Source organism: Anomaloglossus baeobatrachus, chromosome 3, assembly GCF_048569485.1.
Source record: "Anomaloglossus baeobatrachus isolate aAnoBae1 chromosome 3, aAnoBae1.hap1, whole genome shotgun sequence".
Classification (NCBI taxonomy): domain Eukaryota; kingdom Metazoa; phylum Chordata; class Amphibia; order Anura; family Aromobatidae; genus Anomaloglossus; species Anomaloglossus baeobatrachus.
The window spans coordinates 129,686,232-129,708,752 of NC_134355.1; the positions used below are offsets into that span (position 1 = coordinate 129,686,232).

Here is a 22,521-nt window from a genome sequence, read left to right on the forward strand (position 1 = left end):
CATAGGATGTGATATGCTAATGACCCTCACCTCAAGCTCTGCTGCGAACATGGTCCGAGTGTCATGTGACTGTCAGATGTTTCTCTCACATACATAGACTCGTATGGGTGCGAGTGATAGGAGACTTACAGACAGGCCGGTGTTACACTTGCGTGTGACTCGCGCAAGTATGGAGTCGGATGTCACATCACTTTACATGGCATGCCACTCTCTGGACAGCAGCGTACATCTGCATGCATTTCTATGCAGCTGCACGCTCGTGTACGGAGACTGGAAGGCTGAGTGATGCGACTTAATACTTGCGTTAGTCACATGTAAGGGTAACACCAGCCACAATCTCAGCATGCTGCAATTTTTTTTTTATTTCTTCTTTCCGTTTAGGGTAAAACTCTCAGATGTGAGCTGCAGCATTGTCTTACATGGGGCCGAGTGCACCTGTGCAAGTCATACGTCAATGCGTCTCTACCTGTATAGTAAAAATACATAAAAAACAGTGTGCAGTTCCCACCTCAATTTTGACACCCAGCCAAGATAAAGCCCGACAGCTGGGGGTTGGTATTCTTAGACAGAGGAGGGCCACGGTTATTGGCCGCCCCCCTAGCCTAAAAATAGCAACCTGCAGCTGCCCAAAATTGTAGCATCCATTAGATGTGACAAGCCTGGTGCTCTTCCTGGCTCTTCTCGATTGCCCTGGTGCGGTAGCAATCGGTGTAATAAGGTGTTAATTACCAGCCCACAGCTGTCACTAAACCCTAGGTTGTGATGGCAGGAGTCTATTAGACACCCCGTCATCACTAATCTGTAAATGAAAGTAAATAAATAAATACAAACACCTAAAAAATCCTTTATTTTTTTTTTTTTTAATAAAATACAAAATAAATACCCTTTCTTTATCGCTTCATTGGGGGACACAGAGACCATGGGTTGTATGCTGCTGCCACTAGGAGGCGACACTAAGCAAAAAAACAAGGAAACTCCTCCTATGCAGTATACTCCCACCAACTGGCAATTGTACCTCAGTTTTAGCTTAGTGTCCATAGGAGGTGGACACACTTGGGGCTGCTCCAGCCCCTCAGGTTTGTATTTTTAATCTTTTCCCCTTTTTCTTTTCAGACACAGCTCGTCGGGCGACAGGGTGTAATTGCTCACCCTGCTCTCCCCCCTAGAGGCCGGTCGCACAGAAGTGGGGTCCGTCCGCCACTTCCGTTGACTTCCGTGCCTGTCTGGCAGGACCCTACCCCCCTAACACTCTCAAGACTGTTTGGGGGGCATCCGCTCAGAGGGACAGGCGGATGGTCCTTGCCCCCCTCCCCCTGCACGCCCGCCCTCCACAGCCGGCCTGATCAGGGAGGGGAGACGAAAAAATCATTGAAAGATCCCCGTCTCCCTATGTCCTTCCCAGGGATCAAGCCAAGGAGGACAGGATCAAGCAAGAGGACTATCAGCCACCGGGACAGGTACCCATCCCTGGTCCCGGGTCATGGGGGGCTCCGTTCCAAAAAAAAAAAAAGTCTCTTTAAATCATTATCTATCAAGCTTCGTTCTTACCCGGGTCAGCTCAGGCAGTACGCTCGGCTCCCCCACAAGGAGGGGGCACCCCAACCCTGTCCTCGGCGCCGTCCTCGGCTCCCTCTGCGGCCTCACCTAAAAATCTAGTCCCCGGCTTCCCTCCGGCCTAGCTCCCGTCCGGCCACGCCCCCTCCCGGCCAGCCTATCGCGTGTGCCCTCACTTCTAGCAGGCCCGCCCGCTCCAGCAGCCAGTCAGGGGAGGCCTCTGCGCGCCCTTTCCCAGCCAACCACGGGCCTCCTCTCTCTCTTCCCGGCCGATACCTGCAGTCTGCGCGCTGTTTTTTCGCGCTCTTTTTTCGGCTCCTCCTCCGGCCTGGGCTCTCAGCAGCAGTCACTGCCCTGCGATCTCTTGTGCGGCAGACACGCTCCACGTGCAGCCACCGGCCTCACGTCCCTGCAGCTCCTTCGGAGCCCCCACCTCTGCTCCCTCAGCCTGCATAGCTGAACAGGAAGCGCCTGCATACAGAGACAGCTCAAACACAGAACGACAGAATATGGGTAAGCTCTGCCACTGGGAGGCAGCTCCTTCCCCAGTAACTCACCCACCTGGCATCCTCCTGTCTCTCTTCCCTTGCCTCTTTTCCTCTCTTCTGTCCCATGTCCAGCACAAGAGCGACCCGCTCTCAACCACAGGCCATAGTGCTTCACTTCGCCTGCTCCTCTTGCCTAAAGACGTTTCCCTCAGGGCAGTCCTCCCCCATCTGCGTAGCCTGTAGCACCCCTAACATGACTAATACGGAGCCCCCCACCGCCCGTAACGAGGACTCGGCCCCCATGCCTTGGTGGGCTTCAGCTCTCTTCCCAGTCCGTGGACAAGCTAACTGACATGTCTCAATCCTTAGCATCGGCCATAGACCGGCTGTCCGCCTCCTCCTCTGGAGTCCCTCCGGCGACCCAGAGCGAGTCTGAGCCCGCAGCGCCTCCAGCCCGGCAGGGCAGAACACACAGGAGGTCTAGGAAGCGGTCCCTCTCTGGGTCTTCCTCCAGCTCCCCTAGCCCTGCTATGGCCGCCAGAGCATCACGCTCGCTGTCTCCTGTCTCTTCTGCGGCAGCTCCAGATTCGGACCAGGACTCTGCTTCTGACTCCGATCTGGACTCTGAACATATATCCAAGCTGGCCGGTATGATGGACAGTCTGGTCATTGCTGTCAATCAGACCCTAGAGGTACAGGATATTGATCCAGCGCCTACCTGTCAATCAGTCCCTTTCAAAAGAGCCTAGAAGCTGCCAAAAAGCTTTGGCAACCACAGGGAATTTGAGGATATTTTTTCCAGACAGTGGGAACATCCCGACAAGCGTTTCCAGAAACGCAAGCGGGCTCAGGTCCTTTATCCCTTCCCACCGGAACTTCTCCAGAAGTGGTCAGTGGCCCCTTCAGTGGATCCTCCGATCTCCCGACTCTCGTCCAGCACCACCCTGCCGCTGTCCGATGGAGCCTCCCTGAAGGATCCCTCGGACAGGACCATAGAATCCTTAGCCAGGTCGGCCTTTGAGGCCTCCGGCTCGGCCATCACTCCAGCCTTTGCGACCACCTGGGTTTCCAAGGCTGTCTCCGCCTGGACAAAGATACTTCGCCGTGGTATCCTGGCTGATGCTCCCAGACCAGAGCTGGCAGATCAGGCAGATCAGATCACTCATGCCGGAAAATATCTAGTCGCTGCGTCCCTTGACTCTGCTGCTTCCGCTGCCCTGGCAGCCGGCAACATTACTGCAATCCGCAGAGCCCTGTTGCTTAAGGCGTGGAACGCAGACTCCGCATCCAAGAAGTCTCTCACCAGTCTTCCCTTTGTTGGTGCCAGGCTATTCGGAGAAAAGCTGGACAAGATCATCTCTGAGGCTACGGGAGGCAAGAGTACCTTCCTCCCCCAACAGAGGACCCCTCGTGCTCCTCCAAAGCGGCGGCTTTTTCCCTTTCGCCCCTTTCGTCAATTCTCCACCAACGCCAACTCACGTCGGGAGCGGTCCCCGACGCGTCAGGAGAGACGGAAGCCCTCCTTTAAGGCAGCACCCCACTGGCGATCCTGGCGTTCCTGTGGCCAGCAGTCCAAGTCCTCCAGGTCCAGATCCCACAGATTTTCCTCCGCATGACTGGGCTCCCGTCACCGGGTCCCCATCCAGGGTCGGCGGTCGTCTCCGCAGGTTCAGAAGCACGTGGCTTTCCGTGATAGACGACGCCTGGGTTCGAGACGTCGTCTCTCACGGCTACAAGATAGTTTTCTTCGCTCCCACGCTCACGCTTCGTCCAGTCCAAGCCCCCCAAGGATCCCTCCCTCACAAAGGGCTTCTTCGCAGCCATTCAAGCCATGCGAGACTCTGGGGTCATCATCTCCGTACCCCCTCAAGACAGATTCCGGGGTTTTTATTCAAACCTCTTCGTGGTACCGAAGAAGAATGGCGCAGTCCGCCCCATCCTGGATCTCAAGCGCCTCAACAGGCGGGTCCGCCTCCGGCGATTCCGCATGGAGTCTCTGCGCTCAGTGATAGCGTCCATGGAACCAGGGGAGTTCCTTTGCTCGGTGGACATCCAGGACGCCTAGCTCCACATCCCGATCTTTCCAGCTCATCAGAGATTCCTACGCTTCATGGTTCAGGGGCAACACTTCCAGTTCACTGCCCTCCCATTCGGGCTCTCGACAGCTCCCAGAGTCTTCACCAAGGTGATGGCTACTGTCATGGCTATTCTTCGAACCCGGGGAATTCTAGCCATCCTGTATCTGGACGACATTTTGATCAAGGCTCCCTCGGCGGCGGAGTGCCGCGACAGTCTCAACATCACTCTGGATACTCTATCCCGTCTCGGCTGGTTGATCAACAGACCAAAGTCATCTCTGATCCCGACTCAACGCATCTCATTCCTCGGCATGATCTTCGATACCACGCAAGCGAAGGTTCTTCTGCCCAAGGACAAACTCACAGCTATTCTCAGGGGGATTTGGAAGCTCCAACGTGCACCTCGCTGCTCCCTTCGATACTGCATGAGAATTCTCGGGAAGATGGTGGCGTCAATGGAAGCGGTGCCCTACAGTCAATTCCACACTCGCCCCCTTCAAGGTCTCCTCCTCGCAGCATGGGACAAGTCCCCTCACTCCCTGGATCGACCAATTGCGATCCCTCCTCGAGTCAGACAATCATTGGAATGGTGGAGATGCTCTCCCCTCACCCTCCAAGGGAGATCATTTCTTCCCCTTCGATGGAGGGTCGTTACGACAGACGCCAGCCTGCTAGGATGGGGGGGCCACTTTCCAGGACCTCACAGTTCAGGGTCGCTGGACCGAGCCGGAAACCAAACTTCCCATCAACATCTTGGAACTCAGATCAGTTCGCCTAGCTCTATTTCATTGGAAGGCTCTGCTTCGCGGACACCCAGTTCGGGTGCAGTCCGACAATGCAACCACTGTAGCCTACATAAACCATCAAGGCGGAACACGCAGCCGAGCGGCAATGAGAGAGGTATCTCAAATCCTCGACTGGGCCGAACAGAACATCCCAGCGATTTCGGCGGTCCACATCCCGGGCGTGGACAATTGGGCCGCCGACTTCCTCAGCCGAGAGGGCCTCGACGCCGGAGAATGGTCCCTCAATCCCAGAATCTTCCAACAGATCTGTTCCAGGTGGGGGACCCCCGACGTGGATCTCCTGGCCTCCAGGTGGAATCACAAGGTTCCCCAGTTCGTCTCCAGGGCAAGAGACCCACTAGCGCTCGCAACGGACGCCCTAGCGATCCCCTGGTCGCAGTTCTCTCTGCCGTTCCTCTTCCCTCCACTTCCACTTATACCCAAGCTAGTCAAGAAGATCAAGGCGGAGGGAGTTCCGGTGATTCTCGTGGCCCCAGATTGGCCTCGACACCCGTGGTACGCAGAGCTCGTGCACCTTCTCGCCGACGTTCCGTGGAGACTTCCAGACGTCCAGGACCTTCTCACTCAAGGGCCTTTTCTTCACCAGAATTCAGTCGCTCAATTTAACGGTATGGCTGTTGAAGCCGCAGTACTAACTTCCGCGGGATTCTCAGAACAGGTCGTCCAAACAATGATCAAAGCTCGGAAGCCTTCCTCTTCCCGCATTTACCACCGGACGTGGAAGGCCTATTTCCGCTGGTGTGAAGCTAACCAGGTCACAACCATGACCTTCTCCTTACCAGTTCTGTTGTCATTCCTACAATCTGGTCTGGAGGCTGGATTAGCACTCAGCTCCCTCAAGGGTCAGGTGTCTGCTCTTTCCATTCTCTTTCAAAGGAGGATTGCCTCTCGATCACAGGTTCGCACATTCATTCAGGGAGCCGCGCATGCGGCGCCCCCCGTTCAACCTCCGGTGGAGCCCTGGGACCTTAACCTGGTTCTGTCTGTTCTCCAGCATTCCCCCTTCGAACCTATGCAGGAGGCGTCCCTCATGTTCCTCTCTTGGAAGGTCGCCTTCTTAGTTGCCATCACGTCAATCAGGCGGGTATCTGAGCTAGCGGAGCTTTCCTGCCGCTCTCCATATCTTGTCTTCCACCAGGATAAGGTAGGCGTCCGTCCGGTTCCTTCCTTTCTGCCCAAGGTGGTTTCCTCCTTTCCTTAACAAGGACATTGTTCTTCCCTCCTTTTGTCCGAATCCTTCACACCCTCGTGAGATTCTTCTCCACAAGCTGGACTTGGTCAGAGCTCTCCGTTTGTACATTTCCAGGACCTCTCAATTCAGACGGTCGGATTCCCTTTTTGTACTTCCGTCTGGCCCGCGCAGAGGCCTACCTGCCTCCAAGTCCTCCATTTCGCGATGGATTCGCTCTGCCGTACTGGAAGCCTACCGGGTAAGAGGGAGAACGCGCCCACTCAGGATTACGGCCCATTCCACCAGGGCGGTGGGAGCCTCGTGGGTGGTCCGTCACCACGCTCCAGCGTCGCAGCTCTGCAAAGCGGCCACCTGGTCTTCGCTCCACACTTTCACTAAGTTCTACAGAGTCCACACTTTCGCATCCTCCGATGCGAGCCTCGGTAGACGAGTTTTGCAGGCTGCAGTGGACCGAGGTCAGCCCTGAGAGTAACACTAGACCCACCCGCGGGACTGCTTTAGGACGTCCCATGGTCTCTGTGTCCCCCAATGAAGCGATAAAGAAAAGTAGATTTTGGGTACTCACCGTAAAATCTCTTTCTTGGAGCCTTCATTGGGGGACACAGCACCCGCCCTTGTGTTGGACATATGTTACTGTTCAATGTTTCTGTTGACTGTTCAGTTTAATGTCCACTTCTGTACGATTGTGCGTTTTGTTCTACTGTTGTCTCCTATTGCTTTTTCACTAACTGAGGTACAATTGCCAGTTGGTGGGTGTATACTGCAAAGGAGGAGTTTCCTTGTTTTTTGCTTAGTGTCGCCTCCTAGTGGCAGCAGCATACAACCCATGGTCTCTGTGTCCCCCAATGAAGGCTCCAAGAAAGAGATTTTACGGTGAGTACCCAAAATCTACTTTTCAATCACTTTATTAACCCCAAAACATCCCTGAGGTCCGACGTAATTCACATGAGGTCCCACGACTTTTCCAGGTCTGCTACATATCTGTCACAGCGAGCGGCCATAGAGCATGACCTCTCGCTGTGCACTCCACCGAGAGAATGAATGAGCGCAATGAGCGATGACTGATTGCAGTCAGACGCCATCACACAGGCTGGGGACACGTCTGACTGCAACCAATCATAGAGGCCCGGACGGTGGGCGGGGAAAGCAGTGCTGATGGACGAACAATGATGAGAGGAGGCCGCAGGCGCAATATACAGCAGCACGGGAGCAGTTTACAGCTGCGACGGAGCCTCGGTAGGTATGAAGTGCTCGCTCGCTTCTTTCTTAGTTTTTTTATTTTCCCTTTATTTATTTTAACTACTTGAGTGCCGAATATGGATCAAACAGCCAGAATCCTGGGCCCAGCACCCGGGAAACTTTGAAACCGCGCGGATGCGGACTTTTACAGTCTGGGTCCGCTCAGCTCTAGTCATTATTTCATAAAATTAGAATAATATATAAGACCGACTGAAAAAATGATTTTAAACTGACTGTCTGTACAGTAAATGCCTCAATACTATGTCAGGGCTCCTTTTGCATGAATTACTGCATCAATGCGGCGTGGCATGGAGGTGATCGGCTTGCGGCACTGCTGAGGTGTTATGGAAGCCCAGGTTGCTTTGATAGCAGCCTTCAACTCATTTGCATTGTTGGGTCTGCTATCTCTCATCTTCTTTTTGACAATACTCCATAGATTCTCTATGGGCTTTAAGTCAGGTGAGTTTGCTGGCCAATCAAGCACAATGATACTGTGCTTATTAAACCAGGTATTTATACTTTTGGCAGTGCAGACAGGTGCCAAATCCTGCTAGAAAATGAAATTTCCATCTCCTAAAAGCTTGCCAGCAGAGGGAAGCATGAAGTGCTCTAAAATTTCCTTGTAGATGGCTGCGCTGACTTTGGTCTTGATAAAGTACAATGGACCTACACCAGCAGATAACATGGCTCCCCAAACCATCACTGATTGTGGAAACTTCACACTAGACCTCAAGCAGCTTGGATTGCGGCCTCTCCACTCTTCCTCCAGACTCTGGGACCTTGATTTCCAAATGAAATGCAAAATGTACTTTCATCTGAAAACAACACTTTGGACCACTGAGCAACAGTCCAGTTCTTTTTCTCCTTGGCCCAGGTAAGACGCTTCTGGTGTCCTCTATTGGTCATGAGTGGCTTGACACACGGAATGTGACAGTTGTAGCCCATGTTCTGGATATATCTGTGTGTGGTGGCTCTTGAAGCACTGACTTCAGCAGCAGTGCACTCCTAGTGAATCTCCTCCCCTATTTTTCAATGGCCTTTTCTTAACAATCCTATCAAGGCTTGCTTGTGCACCTTTTTCTACCATACTTTTTCCATCCACTCAACTTTACGTTAATATGCTTGAATACAGCACTCTGTGAACAGCCAGCACTTCCTTTTTTGTATTGAATTACTGAAATTTACTTTTTGATGATACTCTAATTTATTGAGAGGCGTGTGTGTTTGATATATATATTTACAGAAAATGCATCTTCAATCCTCCATACCATTGTTTCCATCATATAATCCTCCTTGTCTCAGTGTTGTCTTTTCCATGCTGATTTTGCCATTTGAACACACACACACACACACACACACACACACGGGCACGCGCGTTTTCTTAGCAATGATTACAAACATAAATTAACCTTCTATACAATATTACTTTCCTATAGTTGAATATTGGGACCCAATATTTAGCACCTTGCTATCAACTTCAATACCTCTTTTGCACCTGAAATAAATCCTCTATGTAAAAAACAAATGTCATTGATCAGTAGTGAACATGTTTTAAGAATTGCTCTTTCATTACCAACCTCCAGAGTCATTATTTCTGTTTCTCTTCTCTTATTTAGCATTGGCTTGAACTGTGCACTGGGAGCTGTTGAGATGAGACCTTTTATTGAAACCATCGGGAAATGCACAACCTCCTATATTATCTGTTATCCAAATGCAGGTGAGTAGTAGTTTCTGCATTCAGAGTTGGTAAATATTAATGCAGTGGTAGCATTTTTTTTTTTAGCACTTCGGCTACATTCACATGTTTATTGTAGATTTTGATAACTAAAAACGACAATATATTGCCAGATCTGTCATATGACAAGTTCCATTTCTTTTTCGCTCCTAATTGGGAGACCCAGACAGTGGGTGTATAGCTACTGCCTCTGGAGGCCGCACAAAGAACTACACTTAAAAGTGTAAGGCCCCTCCCCTTCTGGCTATACACCCTCCCGTAGGAGTACGGATTCCTCAGTTTTAGCTTTGTGCGCAGGAGGTCAGACACGCACGCATAGCTCCATTGTTTTTAGTCAGCAGCAGCTGCTGACTATGTCGGATGGAAGAAAAGAGGGCCCATACAGGGCTCCCAGCATGCTCCCTTCTCACCCCACTGTATGTCGGAGGTGTTTGTAAGGTTGAGGTACCCATTGCGGGTACGGCGGCAGGAGCCCACATGCTGATTCCTTCCCCATCCCTTTTTACAGGGCTCTGGGTGAAGTGGGATTTACTGGTCTCCAGGCACTGAGACCGTGCTCCATCTACAGCCCCTGGAGAAGATGCTGGATGGAGCGGAGTACATCAGGGACATGGCCCTGCTTCCTCAAGGTACTCTGTGTCCCCGTGCATTTGGCGCTCACACCGCAGCATGCTGGGTGTTGTAGTGCGCCGGGGACATCAGCGCTGCGGCGCTTGTGCCATGGCCTCATTCAGCTTCGCTGAAGCAGGCACACTTCTGGGAATCGGTCGCGCCGGCCGCTGGGACTGCGGCGCGGCTGGCACTTGTGGTGCGCCGGGGACTTCAGCGCGGGCCGCGCTTTTACGGCGTCCGCGCTGATAACTCGAGTCCCCGGCTTTTGCGGCCTGCTTCCGTTCGTTCCCGCCCCCAGACCTGCCAGTCAGGAGAGGGGCGGGACGCTGGTCAGTGCATCAGCGCCGAGGGCTGGAGTCGTTTTTACATACTCCAGCCCTCACAATCGGCACAGAGGGGACACTGTTTCCCGCACTTTTGTTTAGGAACTCCCACGGACCGCCCCTCTCCACAGACGCCGGCAGCCATTCCTGCTGACACGCTGAGCTGCAGAGGGGAGCCGGGGAGACCCAGACAAGGAATTCTGCGCCTCTTACCCGCTATTCAGCGGGCGGTAAGCAGCCCTCAGGGCTCACCCCCTCTTGTGCCAGTAGTATTCTTAGTATTTTGTTTCTACAAATACTTTGTATTGCATAGCGCTGGTCGCCCTTTGGCTATAGACTCTCTCACATTGCAGAGAGCCAGCAGCATGTCGTCCGTAAAACGCAAGGGTGCCAAGGCACAGACATTATATGCTTCCTGCACCGCATGTGGGACTTTTCTACCGGCAGGCTCCACGGACCCCCATTGTGTGCAGTGCTCGGCCCCTGCGGCGCTTGCACAGTCGGGACCTCTGCTGGACGTGACCCAGGGTGTACCACCTGTGAATGCTGTCCAGGTGACAGGAACTGAGTTTGCAGCTTTTGCTGACAGAATGTCTCTCACTATGTCACAAATTCTTGACACATTGCGAGCTAGGCCTGTACTTCAGGCCACGGACACTGTGCAATCATTGCCCCCTGGTCCCCCTCAGCTGAGTTACCTCCAAGCTCCGGGACGGGCACATACACCTCAGGGTGAAGACTCTGACTCGGACGATGGCCCCGGGCAGCCTAAGCGGGCTCGCTATGACGGGCCTTCACATTCATCTCAATGGTCAGGATCCCAGCGAGATGAATCTATGGGTGATGAGGCGGATGTAACTGATCAGGATTCTGATCCTGGGACCGCTCTCAATCTAGATACACCAGATGGTGACGCCATAGTTAATGATCTTATATTTAACATCAATAAGATGTTAAATATTTCCCCACCAGCTCCTCTTGTAGAGGAGTCAGCTTCGCAGCACGAGAGAATCCATTTCAGATACCCTAAGCGTACATTAAGCACTTTTCTGGACCACGCTGACTTTAGAGACGCAATCCAGAAACCCCACGCTTATCCTGAAAGGCGTTTTTCTAAACGGCTTAAAGATACACGCTATCCTTTTCCCCCTGAGGTGGTCAAGGGTTGGACCCAGTGTCCAAAAGTGGATCCTCCAATTTCCAGGCTTGCAGCTAGATCCTTGGTTGCAGTTGAAGATGGAGCGGCACTTAAAGATGCCACTGACAGGCAGATGGAGCTCTGGCTGAAATCCATCTATGAAGCGATTGGAGCGTCATTAGCGCCATCTTTTGCGGCCGTATGGGCACTCCAAGCTATCTCAGCCGGGCTTGCGCAAGTCGACTCAGTCACACGTGCATTTGCCCCGCAGGTAGCACCATTGACCTCGCAAATGGCGGCATTCGCGTCGTACGCGATTAATGCTGTTCTTGACGCTACAAGCCGCACGGCAGTGGCGTCAGCCAACTCCGTTGTTTTGCGTAGGGCCCTGTGGTTGAGACATTGGAAAGCAGATTCTCATTCCAAGAAGTGCTTAACCAATTTGCCTTTTTCTCGTGACCGATTGTTTGGAGAGCGTTTGGATGAAATCATCAAACACTCCAAGGGTAAGGACTCATCCTTACCGCAACACAGACAAAACAAACCCCAACAGAGGAAGGGTCAGTCTGGTTATCGGTCCTTTCGAGGACCGGGCAGGTCCCAATTCGCCTCGTCAAAAAAGACTCAAAAAGACCAGAGACGCTCAGATTCTTGGAGGTCTCAGTCACGCCCAAAAAGGACAGCCGGAGGAACCGTTGCCAAGACGGCGTCCTCCTGACTTGCAATCTCCGATTCCCACACCCGCGGTCGGTGGGAGGCTTTCCCACTTTGGCGACATTTGGCTGTCACGCGTCAAAGACCGTTGGGTGAGGGATATTCTGTCTCACGGGTACAGGATAGAGTTCAGTTCTCGTCCGCCAACTCGTTTCTTCAGAACTTCTCCACCACCAGACCGAGCCGATGCTCTGTTGCAGGCGGTGGCCGCTCTAAAGGCGGAAGGAGTGGTGACCTCCGTCCCTCTTCAGGAACAAGGTCACGGTTTTTACTCCAATCTGTTTGTGGTCCCAAAAAAGGACGGATCGTATCGACCCGTCCTGGATCTAAAGTTGCTCAACAGACACGTAAAAGTCAGGAGGTTCCGGATGGAATCCCTACGCTCCGTCATAGCCTCAATGTCTCAAGGACATTTTCTAGCATCAATAGATATCAAAGATGCGTATCTCCACGTGCCGATTGCACCAGAGCATCAGCGTTTCCTACGCTTCGTCATACACGACGAACACCTGCACACCAAAGTCATGGCAGCAGTAGTAGCTGTTCTGCACTCGCAGGGTCACTCGGTCATCCCGTATCTAGACGACCTGCTTATAAAGGCACCCTCTCAAGAGGCATGCCAGCACAGTCTGAAGGTGGCACTAGACACTCTCCAGAGTTTCGGGTGGATTATCAACTTTCCAAAGTCTCATCTAACCCCGACCCAATCTCTGACTTATCTTGGCATGGAGTTTCATACTCTCTCAGCGATAGTGAAGCTTCCACTGGACAAGCAGTGCTCGCTACGGACTGGAGTGCAATCTCTCCTTCAGAGCCAGTCGCACTCACTGAGGCGCCTCATGCATTTCCTAGGAAAGATGGTAGCAGCAATGGAGGCAGTCCCGTTCGCGCAGTTTCATCTGCGCCCTCTACAATGGGACATTCTACGCCAATGGGATGGGAAATCGACGTCCCTCGACAGGACTGTCTCCCTCTCTCAGACTGCCAAGGACTCTCTGCGTTGGTGGCTTCTCCCCACCTCATTGTCACAGGGACAGTCGTTCCTTCCCCCGTCCTGGGCAGTGGTCACGACGGATGCGAGCCTATCAGGGTGGGGAGCGGTGTTTCTCCACCACAGGGCTCAGGGGACGTGGACTCAGGAAGAGTCCACCCTGCAGATCAATGTTCTGGAAATCAGAGCAATCTATCTTGCCCTGCGAGCCTTCCAACAATGGCTGGAAGGCAAGCAGATTCGGATTCAGTCGGACAATTCCACGGCGGTGGCGTACATCAACCACCAAGGGGGAACACGCAGTCGCCAAGCTTTTCAAGAAGTCCAGCGGATTTTGACGTGGGTGGAAAGCAGAGCGTCCACCATATCCGCAGTTCACATCCCAGGCGTGGAAAACTGGGAAGCAGACTTTCTCAGTCGCCAGGGCATGGACGCAGGAGAATGGTCCCTTCACCCGGACGTGTTTCAGCAGATCTGTTGCCGCTGGGGGACGCCGGACGTCGATCTGATGGCGTCACGGCACAACAACAAGGTCCCAGTTTTCATGGCACGGTCTCACGATCACCGAGCACTGGCGGCAGACGCCTTGGTTCAGGATTGGTCGCAATTCCGACTCCCCTATGTGTTCCCACCTCTAGCATTGTTACCCAGAGTTCTCCGGAAAATCAAGTCCGACTGCCATCGAGCCATACTCGTCGCTCCAGATTGGCCAAGAAGGTCGTGGTACCCGGATCTGTGGCATCTCACGGTAGGCCAACCGTGGACACTACCAAACCGTCCAGATTTGCTGTCTCAAGGGCCGTTTTTCCATCTGAATTCTGCGGCCCTGAACCTGACTGTGTGGCCATTGAGTCCTGGATCCTAGCGGCCTCAGGTTTATCTCATGAAGTTGTTGCCACAATGAGACAGGCTAGAAAACCATCCTCAGCTAAGATCTATCACAGGACGTGGAAGATATTCTTAGCGTGGTGCTTGGCTCAAGGGTTTTCTCCCTGGCCATTTGCATTGCCAATTTTTCTTTCCTTCCTGCAGTCTGGGTTGGAAAAAGGTTTGTCGCTAACAAGGTTCTCATTGCTCTCCAGAAGCCGCCTTTCGAGCCTTTGAAAGAGGTTCCCCTTTCTCGGCTTTCACAAAAGGTAGTTTTTCTTGTGGCGGTCACGTCTCTTCGAAGAGTGTCCGAGCTAGCGGCGTTATCTTGCAAATCTCCCTTCCTGGTGTTTCACCAAGACAAGGTAGTACTGCGTCCAATTCCAGAGTTTTCTCCCAAGGTGGTTTCTTCCTTTCATCTCAATCAGGATATCACTTTGCCATCTTTGTGTCCGCATCCAGTTCACCAATTTGAAAAGGGTTTACATCTGTTGGACCTGGTGAGAGCACTCAGGATTTACATTTCTCGCACGGCGTCTCTACGCCGTTCTGTTGCGCTCTTTGTCCTAGTCGCTGGTCAGCATAAGGGATCGCAAGCTTCCAAATCCACCCTGGCGCGGTGGATCAAGGAACCAATTCTTCACACATACCGTTCTGCTGGGCTTCCGATTCCATCTGGACTGAAGGCCCATTCTACCAGAGCCGTGGGTGCGTCCTGGGCATTGCGGCATCAGGCTACGGCTCAGCAAGTGTGCCAGGCGGCTACCTGGTCGAGTCTGCACACGTTTACCAAACACTATCAAGTGCATACCTACGCTTCGGCAGATGCCAGCCTAGGTAGACAGGTCCTTCAGGCGGCGGTGGCCCACCTGTAGGAAGAGGCTGTCTGACAGCCCGTTCATGTGGTATCTTTTTACCCACCCAGGGACTGCTTTTGGACGTCCCACTGTCTGGGTCTCCCAATTAGGAGCGAAAAAGAAGAAGGGAATTTTGTTTACTTACCGTAAATTCCTTTTCTTCTAGCTCCAATTGGGAGACCCAGCACCCGCCCTATTTGTTCTTAGGGTTTCGTTTTTCGGGTGCACATGTTGTTCATGTTGTTTCTTAAGTTCTCCGATCTTGTTATCGGATTGAATTTGTTTTTGAAACTGTTATTGGCTTTCCTCCTTCTTGCTTTGGTACTAAAACTGAGGAATCCGTACTCCTACGGGAGGGTGTATAGCCAGAAGGGGAGGGGCCTTACACTTTTAAGTGTAGTTCTTTGTGCGGCCTCCAGAGGCAGTAGCTATACACCCACTGTCTGGGTCTCCCAATTGGAGCTAGAAGAAAAGGAATTTACGGTAAGTAAACAAAATTCCCTTCTTTTAATCGACCCCATAGACTATTCTGCAGAATCTGTCATGGTGTCTGTTGTTTTGACTGAACTGCTGATTATGACTCTGATCGGAGCTCCTGATGGCACTGTGAACTTCCAAATAAATTTCTAATCTACACCAGAATTAATCAGCAATTCTACACTATCCTATGTTTTACATTTTGAAGACAAACCCTTAAGAATGGAAATTCCAGAATCCACAAAAATTTTATGGTAAAATTTTCCCTCCGAAGAGACATAATTAAAAATGATAGAATTTGTGCACAATTAAAAACTCCTGTGGACATCGCGTTTTGGATCACATATGGATCTTTATTTATAGACTATGTAAAACCTTTTCTTACTATGAAGTTTCCTCTGGAATATCAGACGCCCAGACCATTTTAGTAATAGTGTTACTTGTAAAAACAAAAAAAAAAAAGTGTATTTGGTCAAAAAAATACAATACCTAAGAACCGACTCAGCGATTTTTTTTTTTTTATTTATTTATTTATTTTTTTTATGAGCACCAAAACTGAGTTTGTTCAATGTATCTGCAGGATTTCTTCTATTGAATTCACTGTTGGGATGTCAAGTTTTCTCCATGTTTTTTCTACTTTACATTTTGAAGCACAGCGTAAAAGATGTTATATGGACTTCTATAAACTAAACATACTATGTAGACAGAATAGAACAAGCACAGTATTTATAATACAGTTTAGTAGCCATCAATAGATTCACATATATGCACAATCTCTGGTTTCTTTGGTATGTAGAGGTACAAGTCTTTTTAATGAGTTTTCCCCCACTAAATTAATTTTTCACCTGGCCACTTTGATAAAAAAAATATGATTCCTGTGACCTAAATGTTTATTACATCCTTGTCTTCTCTATATTATTTGTATACATTAAGGAGTAAGCATTGTTTTATTTTAGAAATCATCATTACACATGCAAATAAGCAACTTTGATATATATCTTATCCAGCATATTTACTTTCACCTGCTGGATTGCCCTTTCACTCTCAATTCACAGGTAAAATCTGTATTCAGTAAGGAAAGACTTTCCAATTACTGAAATAGAGGATGACTGTTGGTGCTTTTAACGTTCCATGGAGGAGCCAGAGGCCAACAGACGTTATGCTGCAAGTTCTCCTGAAATTACAGATACAGTTCTCCATAGAACATTATGAGCACCAACTGTCATCTGCTCCACTAACTGGGAAAAGCTGTATTCATTGAAGGCAGATTTTACTCATGGAGTTGAGAATTTTGAGAATGAAAGATCAGACCTGGTTGAGAAAGAAGCAGATTTCTCTGATAAGATGTGTTCCAAAGTTACTTATTTTTGTGTACTGTTGATTTAAATCATTAAAATAATGATTACTCTGTAAATATAAATTGACTTTTTTAATTATTGTTTGTGTTCTGTATTCCCCCAATACGTTTAGGTCTCCCAAACACCTTTGGTGGTTATGATGAAACTCCAGAAGTGACGGCCAAACACATTAAGGTAGCCGGCTTTGTTCATAGTTCTCTCTTCATGTTCAGTTTGTTTACACCTATTGTCAGAAAGTAAAAATGTTTGGAAATTTAGGCTCCTGTAAAATAGTAGAACTTGTTTTGATTTCAATTATTTTTCTTTTTCGCTCCTAATTGGGAGACCCAGACAGTGGGTGTATAGCTACTGCCCTCTGGAGGCCGCACAAAGAACTACACTTAAAAGTGTAAGGCCCCTCCCCTTCTGGCTATACACCCTCCCGTAGGAGTACAGATTCCTCAGTTTTAGCTTTGTGCGCAAGGAGGTCAGACACGCACGCATAGCTCCATTGTTTTTAGTCAGCAGCAGCTGCTGACTATGTCGGATGGAAGAAAAGAGGGCCCATAAACAGGGCTCCCAGCATGCTCCCTTCTCACCCCACTGTATGTCGGAGGTGTTTGTAAGGTTGAGGTACCCATTGCGGGTACGGCGGCAGGAGCCCACATGCTGATTCCTTCCCCATCCCTTTTTACAGGGCTCTGGGTGAAGTGGGATTTACTGGTCTCCAGGCACTGAGACCGGGCTCCATCTACAGCCCCTGGAGAAGATGCTGGATGGAGCGGAGTACATCAGGGACATGGCCCTGCTTCCTCAAGGTACTCTGTGTCCCCGTGCATTTGGCGCTCACACCGCAGCATGCTGGGTGTTGTAGTGCGCCGGGGGACATCTGCGCTACGGCGCTTGTGCCATGGCCTCATTCAGCTTAGCTGAAGCAGGCACACTTCCAGGAATCGGTCGCGCCGGCCGCTGGGACTGCGGCGCGGCTGGCACTTGTGGTGCGCCGGGGACTTCAGCGCGGCCCGCGCTTTTACGGCGGCCGCGCTGATAACTCGAGTCCCCGGCTTTTGCGGCCTGCTTCCGTTCGTTCCCGCCCCCGGACCTGCCAGTCAGGAGAGGGGCGGGACGCTGGCCACGTTTAGGAATCGGTCATGCCGGCCGCTGGGAGCGGCGCGGCTGGCACTTGTGGTACGCCGGGGACTTCAGCGCGGCCCGCGCTTTTACGGCGGCCGCGCTGATAACTCGAGTCCCCGGCTTTTGCGGCCTGCTTCCGTTCGTTCCCGCCCCCAGACCTGCCAGTCAGGAGAGGGGCGGGACGCTGGCCAGTGCATCAGCGCTGAGGGCTGGAGTCGTTTTTACATACTCCAGCCCTCCCAATCGGCACAGAGGGGACACTGTTTCCCGCACTTTTGTTTGGGAACTCCCACGGACCGCCCCTCTCCACAGACGCCGGCAGCCATTCCTGCTGACACGCTGAGCTGCAGAGGGGAGCCGGGGAGACCCAGACAAGGAATTCTGCGCCTCTTACCCGCTATTCAGCGGGCGGTAAGCAGCCCTCAGGGCTCACCCCCTCTTGTGCCAGTACTATTCTTAGTATTTTGTTGCTACAAATACTTTGTATTGCATAGCGCTGGTCGCCCTTTGGCTATAGACTCTCTCACATTGCAGAGAGCCAGCAGCATGTTGTCCGCAAAACGCAAGGGTGCCAAAGCACAGACATTATATGCTTCCTGCACCGCATGTGGGACTTTTCTACCGGCAGGCTCCACGGACCCCCATTGTGTGCAGTGCTCGGCCCCTGCGGCGCTTGCACAGTCGGGACCTCTGCTGGACGTGACCCAGGGTGTACCACCTGTGAATGCTGTCCAGGTGACAGGAACTGAGTTTGCAGCTTTTGCTGACAGAATGTCTCTCACTATGTCACAAATTCTTGACACATTGCGAGCTAGGCCTGTACTTCAGGCCACGGACACTGTGCAATCATTGCCCCCTGGTCCCCCTCAGCTCCAAGCTCCGGGACGGGCATATACACCTCAGGGTGAAGACTCTGACTCGGATGATGGCCCCGGGCAGCCTAAGCGGGCTCGCTATGACGGGCCTTCACATTCATCTCAATGGTCAGGATCCCAGCGAGATGAATCTATGGGTGATGAGGCGGACGTAACTGATCAGGATTCTGATCCTGGGACCGCTCTCAATCTAGATACACCAGATGGTGACGCCATAGTTAATGATCTTATATTTAACATCAATAAGATGTTAAATATTTCCCCACCAGCTCCTCTTGTGGAGGAGTCAGCTTCGCAGCACGAGAGAATCCATTTCAGATACCCTAAGCGTACTTTAAGCACTTTTCTGGACCACGCTGACTTTAGAGACGCAATCCAGAAACCCCACGCTTATCCTGAAAGGCGTTTTCCTAAACGGCTTAAAGATACACGCTATCCTTTTCCCCCTGAAGTGGTCAAGGGTTGGACCCAGTGTCCAAAAGTGGATCCTCCAATTTCCAGGCTTGCAGCTAGATCCTTGGTTGCAGTTGAAGATGGAGCGGCACTTAAAGATGCCACTGACAGGCAGATGGAGCTCTGGCTGAAATCCATCTATGAAGCGATTGGAGCGTCATTGGCGCCTTCTTTTGCAGCCGTATGGGCACTCCAAGCTATCTCAGCCGGGCTTGCGCGAGTTGACTCCGTCACACGTGCATTTGCCCCGCAGGTAGCACCATTGACCTCGCAAATGGCGGCATTCGCGTCGTACGCGATTAATGCTGTTCTTGACGCTACAAGCCGCACGGCAGTGGCGTCAGCCAACTCCGTTGTTTTGCGTAGGGCCCTGTGGTTGAGACATTGGAAAGCAGATTCTCATTCCAAGAAGTGCTTAACCAATTTGCCTTTTTCTCGTGACCGATTGTTTGGAGAGCGTTTGGATGAAATCATCAAACACTCCAAGGGTAAGGACTCATCCTTACCGCAACACAGACAAAACAGACCCCAACAGAGGAAGGGTCAGTCTGGTTATCGGTCCTTTCGAGGACCGGGCAGGTCCCAATTCACCTCGTCAAAAAAGACTCAAAAGGACCAGAGACGCTCAGATTCTTGGAGGTCTCAGTCACGCCCAAAAAGGGCAGCCGGAGGAACCGTTGCCAAGACGGCGTCCTCCTGACTTGAGGTCTCCGATTCCCACACCCGCGGTCGGTGGGAGGCTTTCCCACTTTGGCGACATCTGGCTGTCACACGTCAAAGACCGTTGGGTGAGGGATATTCTGTCTCACGGGTACAGGATAGAGTTCAGTTCTCGTCCGCCAACTCGTTTCTTCAGAACTTCTCCCCCACCAGACCGAGCCGATGCTCTGTTGCAGGCGGTGGCCGCTCTAAAAGCGGAAGGAGTGGTGACCTCCGTCCCTCTTCAGGAACAAGGTCACGGTTTTTACTCCAATCTGTTTGTGGTCCCAAAAAAGGACGGATCGTATCGGCCCGTCCTGGATCTAAAGTTGCTCAACAGACACGTAAAAGTCAGGAGGTTCCGGATGGAATCCCTACGCTCCGTCATAGCCTCAATGTCTCAAGGAGATTTTCTAGCATCAATAGATATCAAAGATGCGTATCTCCACGTGCCGATCGCACCAGAGCATCAGCGTTTCCTACGCTTCGTCATACACGACGAACACCTGCAGTTCGTAGCGTTACCTTTCGGTCTGGCAACAGCCCCCCGGGTCTTCACCAAGGTCATGGCAGCAGTAGTAGCTGTTCTGCACTCGCAGGGTCACTCGGTCATCCCGTATCTAGACGACCTGCTTATAAAGGCACCCTCTCAAGAGGCATGCCAACACAGTCTGAAGGTGGCACTAGACACTCTCCAGAGTTTCGGGTGGATTATCAACTTTCCAAAGTCTCATCTAACCCCGACCCAATCTCTGACTTATCTTGGCATGGAGTTTCATACTCTCTCAGCGATAGTGAAGCTTCCACTGGACAAGCAGTGCTCGCTACGGACTGGAGTGCAATCTCTCCTTCAGAGCCAGTCGCACTCACTGAGGCGCCTCATGCATTTCCTAGGAAAGATGGTAGCAGCAATGGAGGCAGTCCCGTTCGCGCAGTTTCATCTGCGCCCTCTACAATGGGACATTCTACGCCAATGGGACGGGAAATCGACGTCCCTCGACAGGACTGTCTCCCTCTCTCAGACTGCCAAGGACTCTCTGCGTTGGTGGCTTCTCCCCACCTCATTGTCACAGGGAAAGTCGTTCCTTCCCCCGTCCTGGGCAGTGGTCACGACGGATGCGAGCCTATCAGGGTGGGGAGCGGTGTATCTCCACCACAGGGCTCAGGGGATGTGGACTCTGGAAGAGTCCACCCTGCAGATCAATGTTCTGGAAATCAGAGCAATCTATCTTGCCCTGCGAGCCTTCCAACAATGGCTGGAAGGCAAGCAGATTCGGATTCAGTCGGACAATTCCACGGCGGTGGCGTACATCAACCACCAAGGGGGAACACGCAGTCGCCAAGCTTTTCAAGAAGTCCATCGGATTTTGACGTGGGTGGAAAGCAGAGCGTCCACCATATCCGCAGTTCACATCCCAGGCGTGGAAAACTGGGAAGCAGACTTTCTCAGTCGCCAGGGCATGGACGCAGGAGAATGGTCCCTTCACCCGGACGTGTTTCAGCAGATCTGTTGCCGCTGGGGGACGCCGGACGTCGATCTGATGGCGTCACGACACAACAACAAGGTCCCAGTTTTCATGGCACGGTCTCACGATCACCGAGCACTGGCGGCAGACGCCTTGGTTCAGGATTGGTCGCAATTCCGACTCCCCTATGTGTTCCCACCTCTAGCATTGTTACCCAGAGTTCTCCGGAAAATCAGGTCCGACTGCCATCGAGCCATACTCGTCGCTCCAGATTGGCCAAGAAGGTCGTGGTACCCGGATCTGTGGCATCTCACGGTAGGCCAACCGTGGACACTACCAGACCGTCCAGATTTGCTGTCTCAAGGGCCGTTTTTCCATCTGAATTCTGCGGCCCTGAACCTGACTGTGTGGCCATTGAGTCCTGGATCCTAGCGGCCTCAGGTTTATCTCATGAAGTTGTTGCCACAATGAGACAGGCTAGAAAACCATCCTCAGCTAAGATCTATCACAGAACGTGGAAGATATTCTTAGCGTGGTGCGTGGCTCAAGGGGTTTCTCCCTGGCCATTTGCATTGCCAACTTTTCTTTCCTTCCTGCAGTCTGGGTTGGAAAAAGGTTTGTCGCTTAGCTCTCTTAAGGGTCAAGTCTCCGCGCTATCCGTATTCTTTCAGAAGCGCTTGGCACAGCTTTCTAAAGTACGCACGTTTCTCCAAGGAGTTTGTCATATTGTTCCTCCTTACAGACGGCCATTGGAACCCTGGGATCTGAACAAGGTTCTCATTGCTCTCCAGAAGCCGCCTTTCGAGCCTTTGAAAGAGGTTCCCCTTTCTCGGCTTTCACAAAAGGTAGTTTTTCTTGTGGCGGTCACGTCTCTTCGAAGAGTGTCCGAGCTAGCGGCGTTATCTTGCAAATCTCCCTTCCTGGTGTTTCACCAAGACAAGGTAGTACTGCGTCCAATTCCAGAGTTTTCTCCCAAGGTGGTTTCTTCCTTTCATCTCAATCAGGATATCACTTTACCATCTTTGTGTCCGCATCCAGTTCACCAATTTGAAAAGGGTTTACATCTGTTGGACCTGGTGAGAGCACTCAGGATTTACATTTCTCGCACGGCGGCTCTACGCCGTTCTGATGCGCTCTTTGTCCTAGTCGCTGGTCAGCATAAGGGATCGCAAGCTTCCAAATCCACCCTGGCGCGGTGGATCAAGGAACCAATTCTTCACACATACCGTTCTGCTGGGCTTCCGATTCCATCTGGACTGAAGGCCCATTCTACCAGAGCCGTGGGTGCGTCCTGGGCATTGCGGCATCAGGCTACGGCTCAGCAAGTGTGCCAGGCGGCTACCTGGTCGAGTCTGCACACGTTTACCAAACACTATCAAGTGCATACCTACGCTTCGGCAGATGCCAGCCTAGGTAGACAGGTCCTTCAGGCGGCGGTGGCCCACCTGTAGGAAGAGGCTGTCTGACAGCCCGTTCATGTGGTATC

General features: G+C 51.8%; 1 protein-coding gene across 2 annotated transcripts in view; it reads left to right on the forward strand.

Moving 5' to 3' along the window:
• Positions 1-22,521, forward strand: part of MTR (5-methyltetrahydrofolate-homocysteine methyltransferase) — a 188,203-nt gene that overhangs the window by 47,412 nt on the left and 118,270 nt on the right. For both annotated transcript variants that reach the window (XM_075339442.1, XM_075339443.1), the window contains 2 exons: positions 8,974-9,074; positions 16,542-16,603. In XM_075339442.1, the coding sequence (XP_075195557.1) occupies positions 8,974-9,074; positions 16,542-16,603 (163 nt within the window). The remainder of the gene's footprint in view (positions 1-8,973; positions 9,075-16,541; positions 16,604-22,521) is intronic.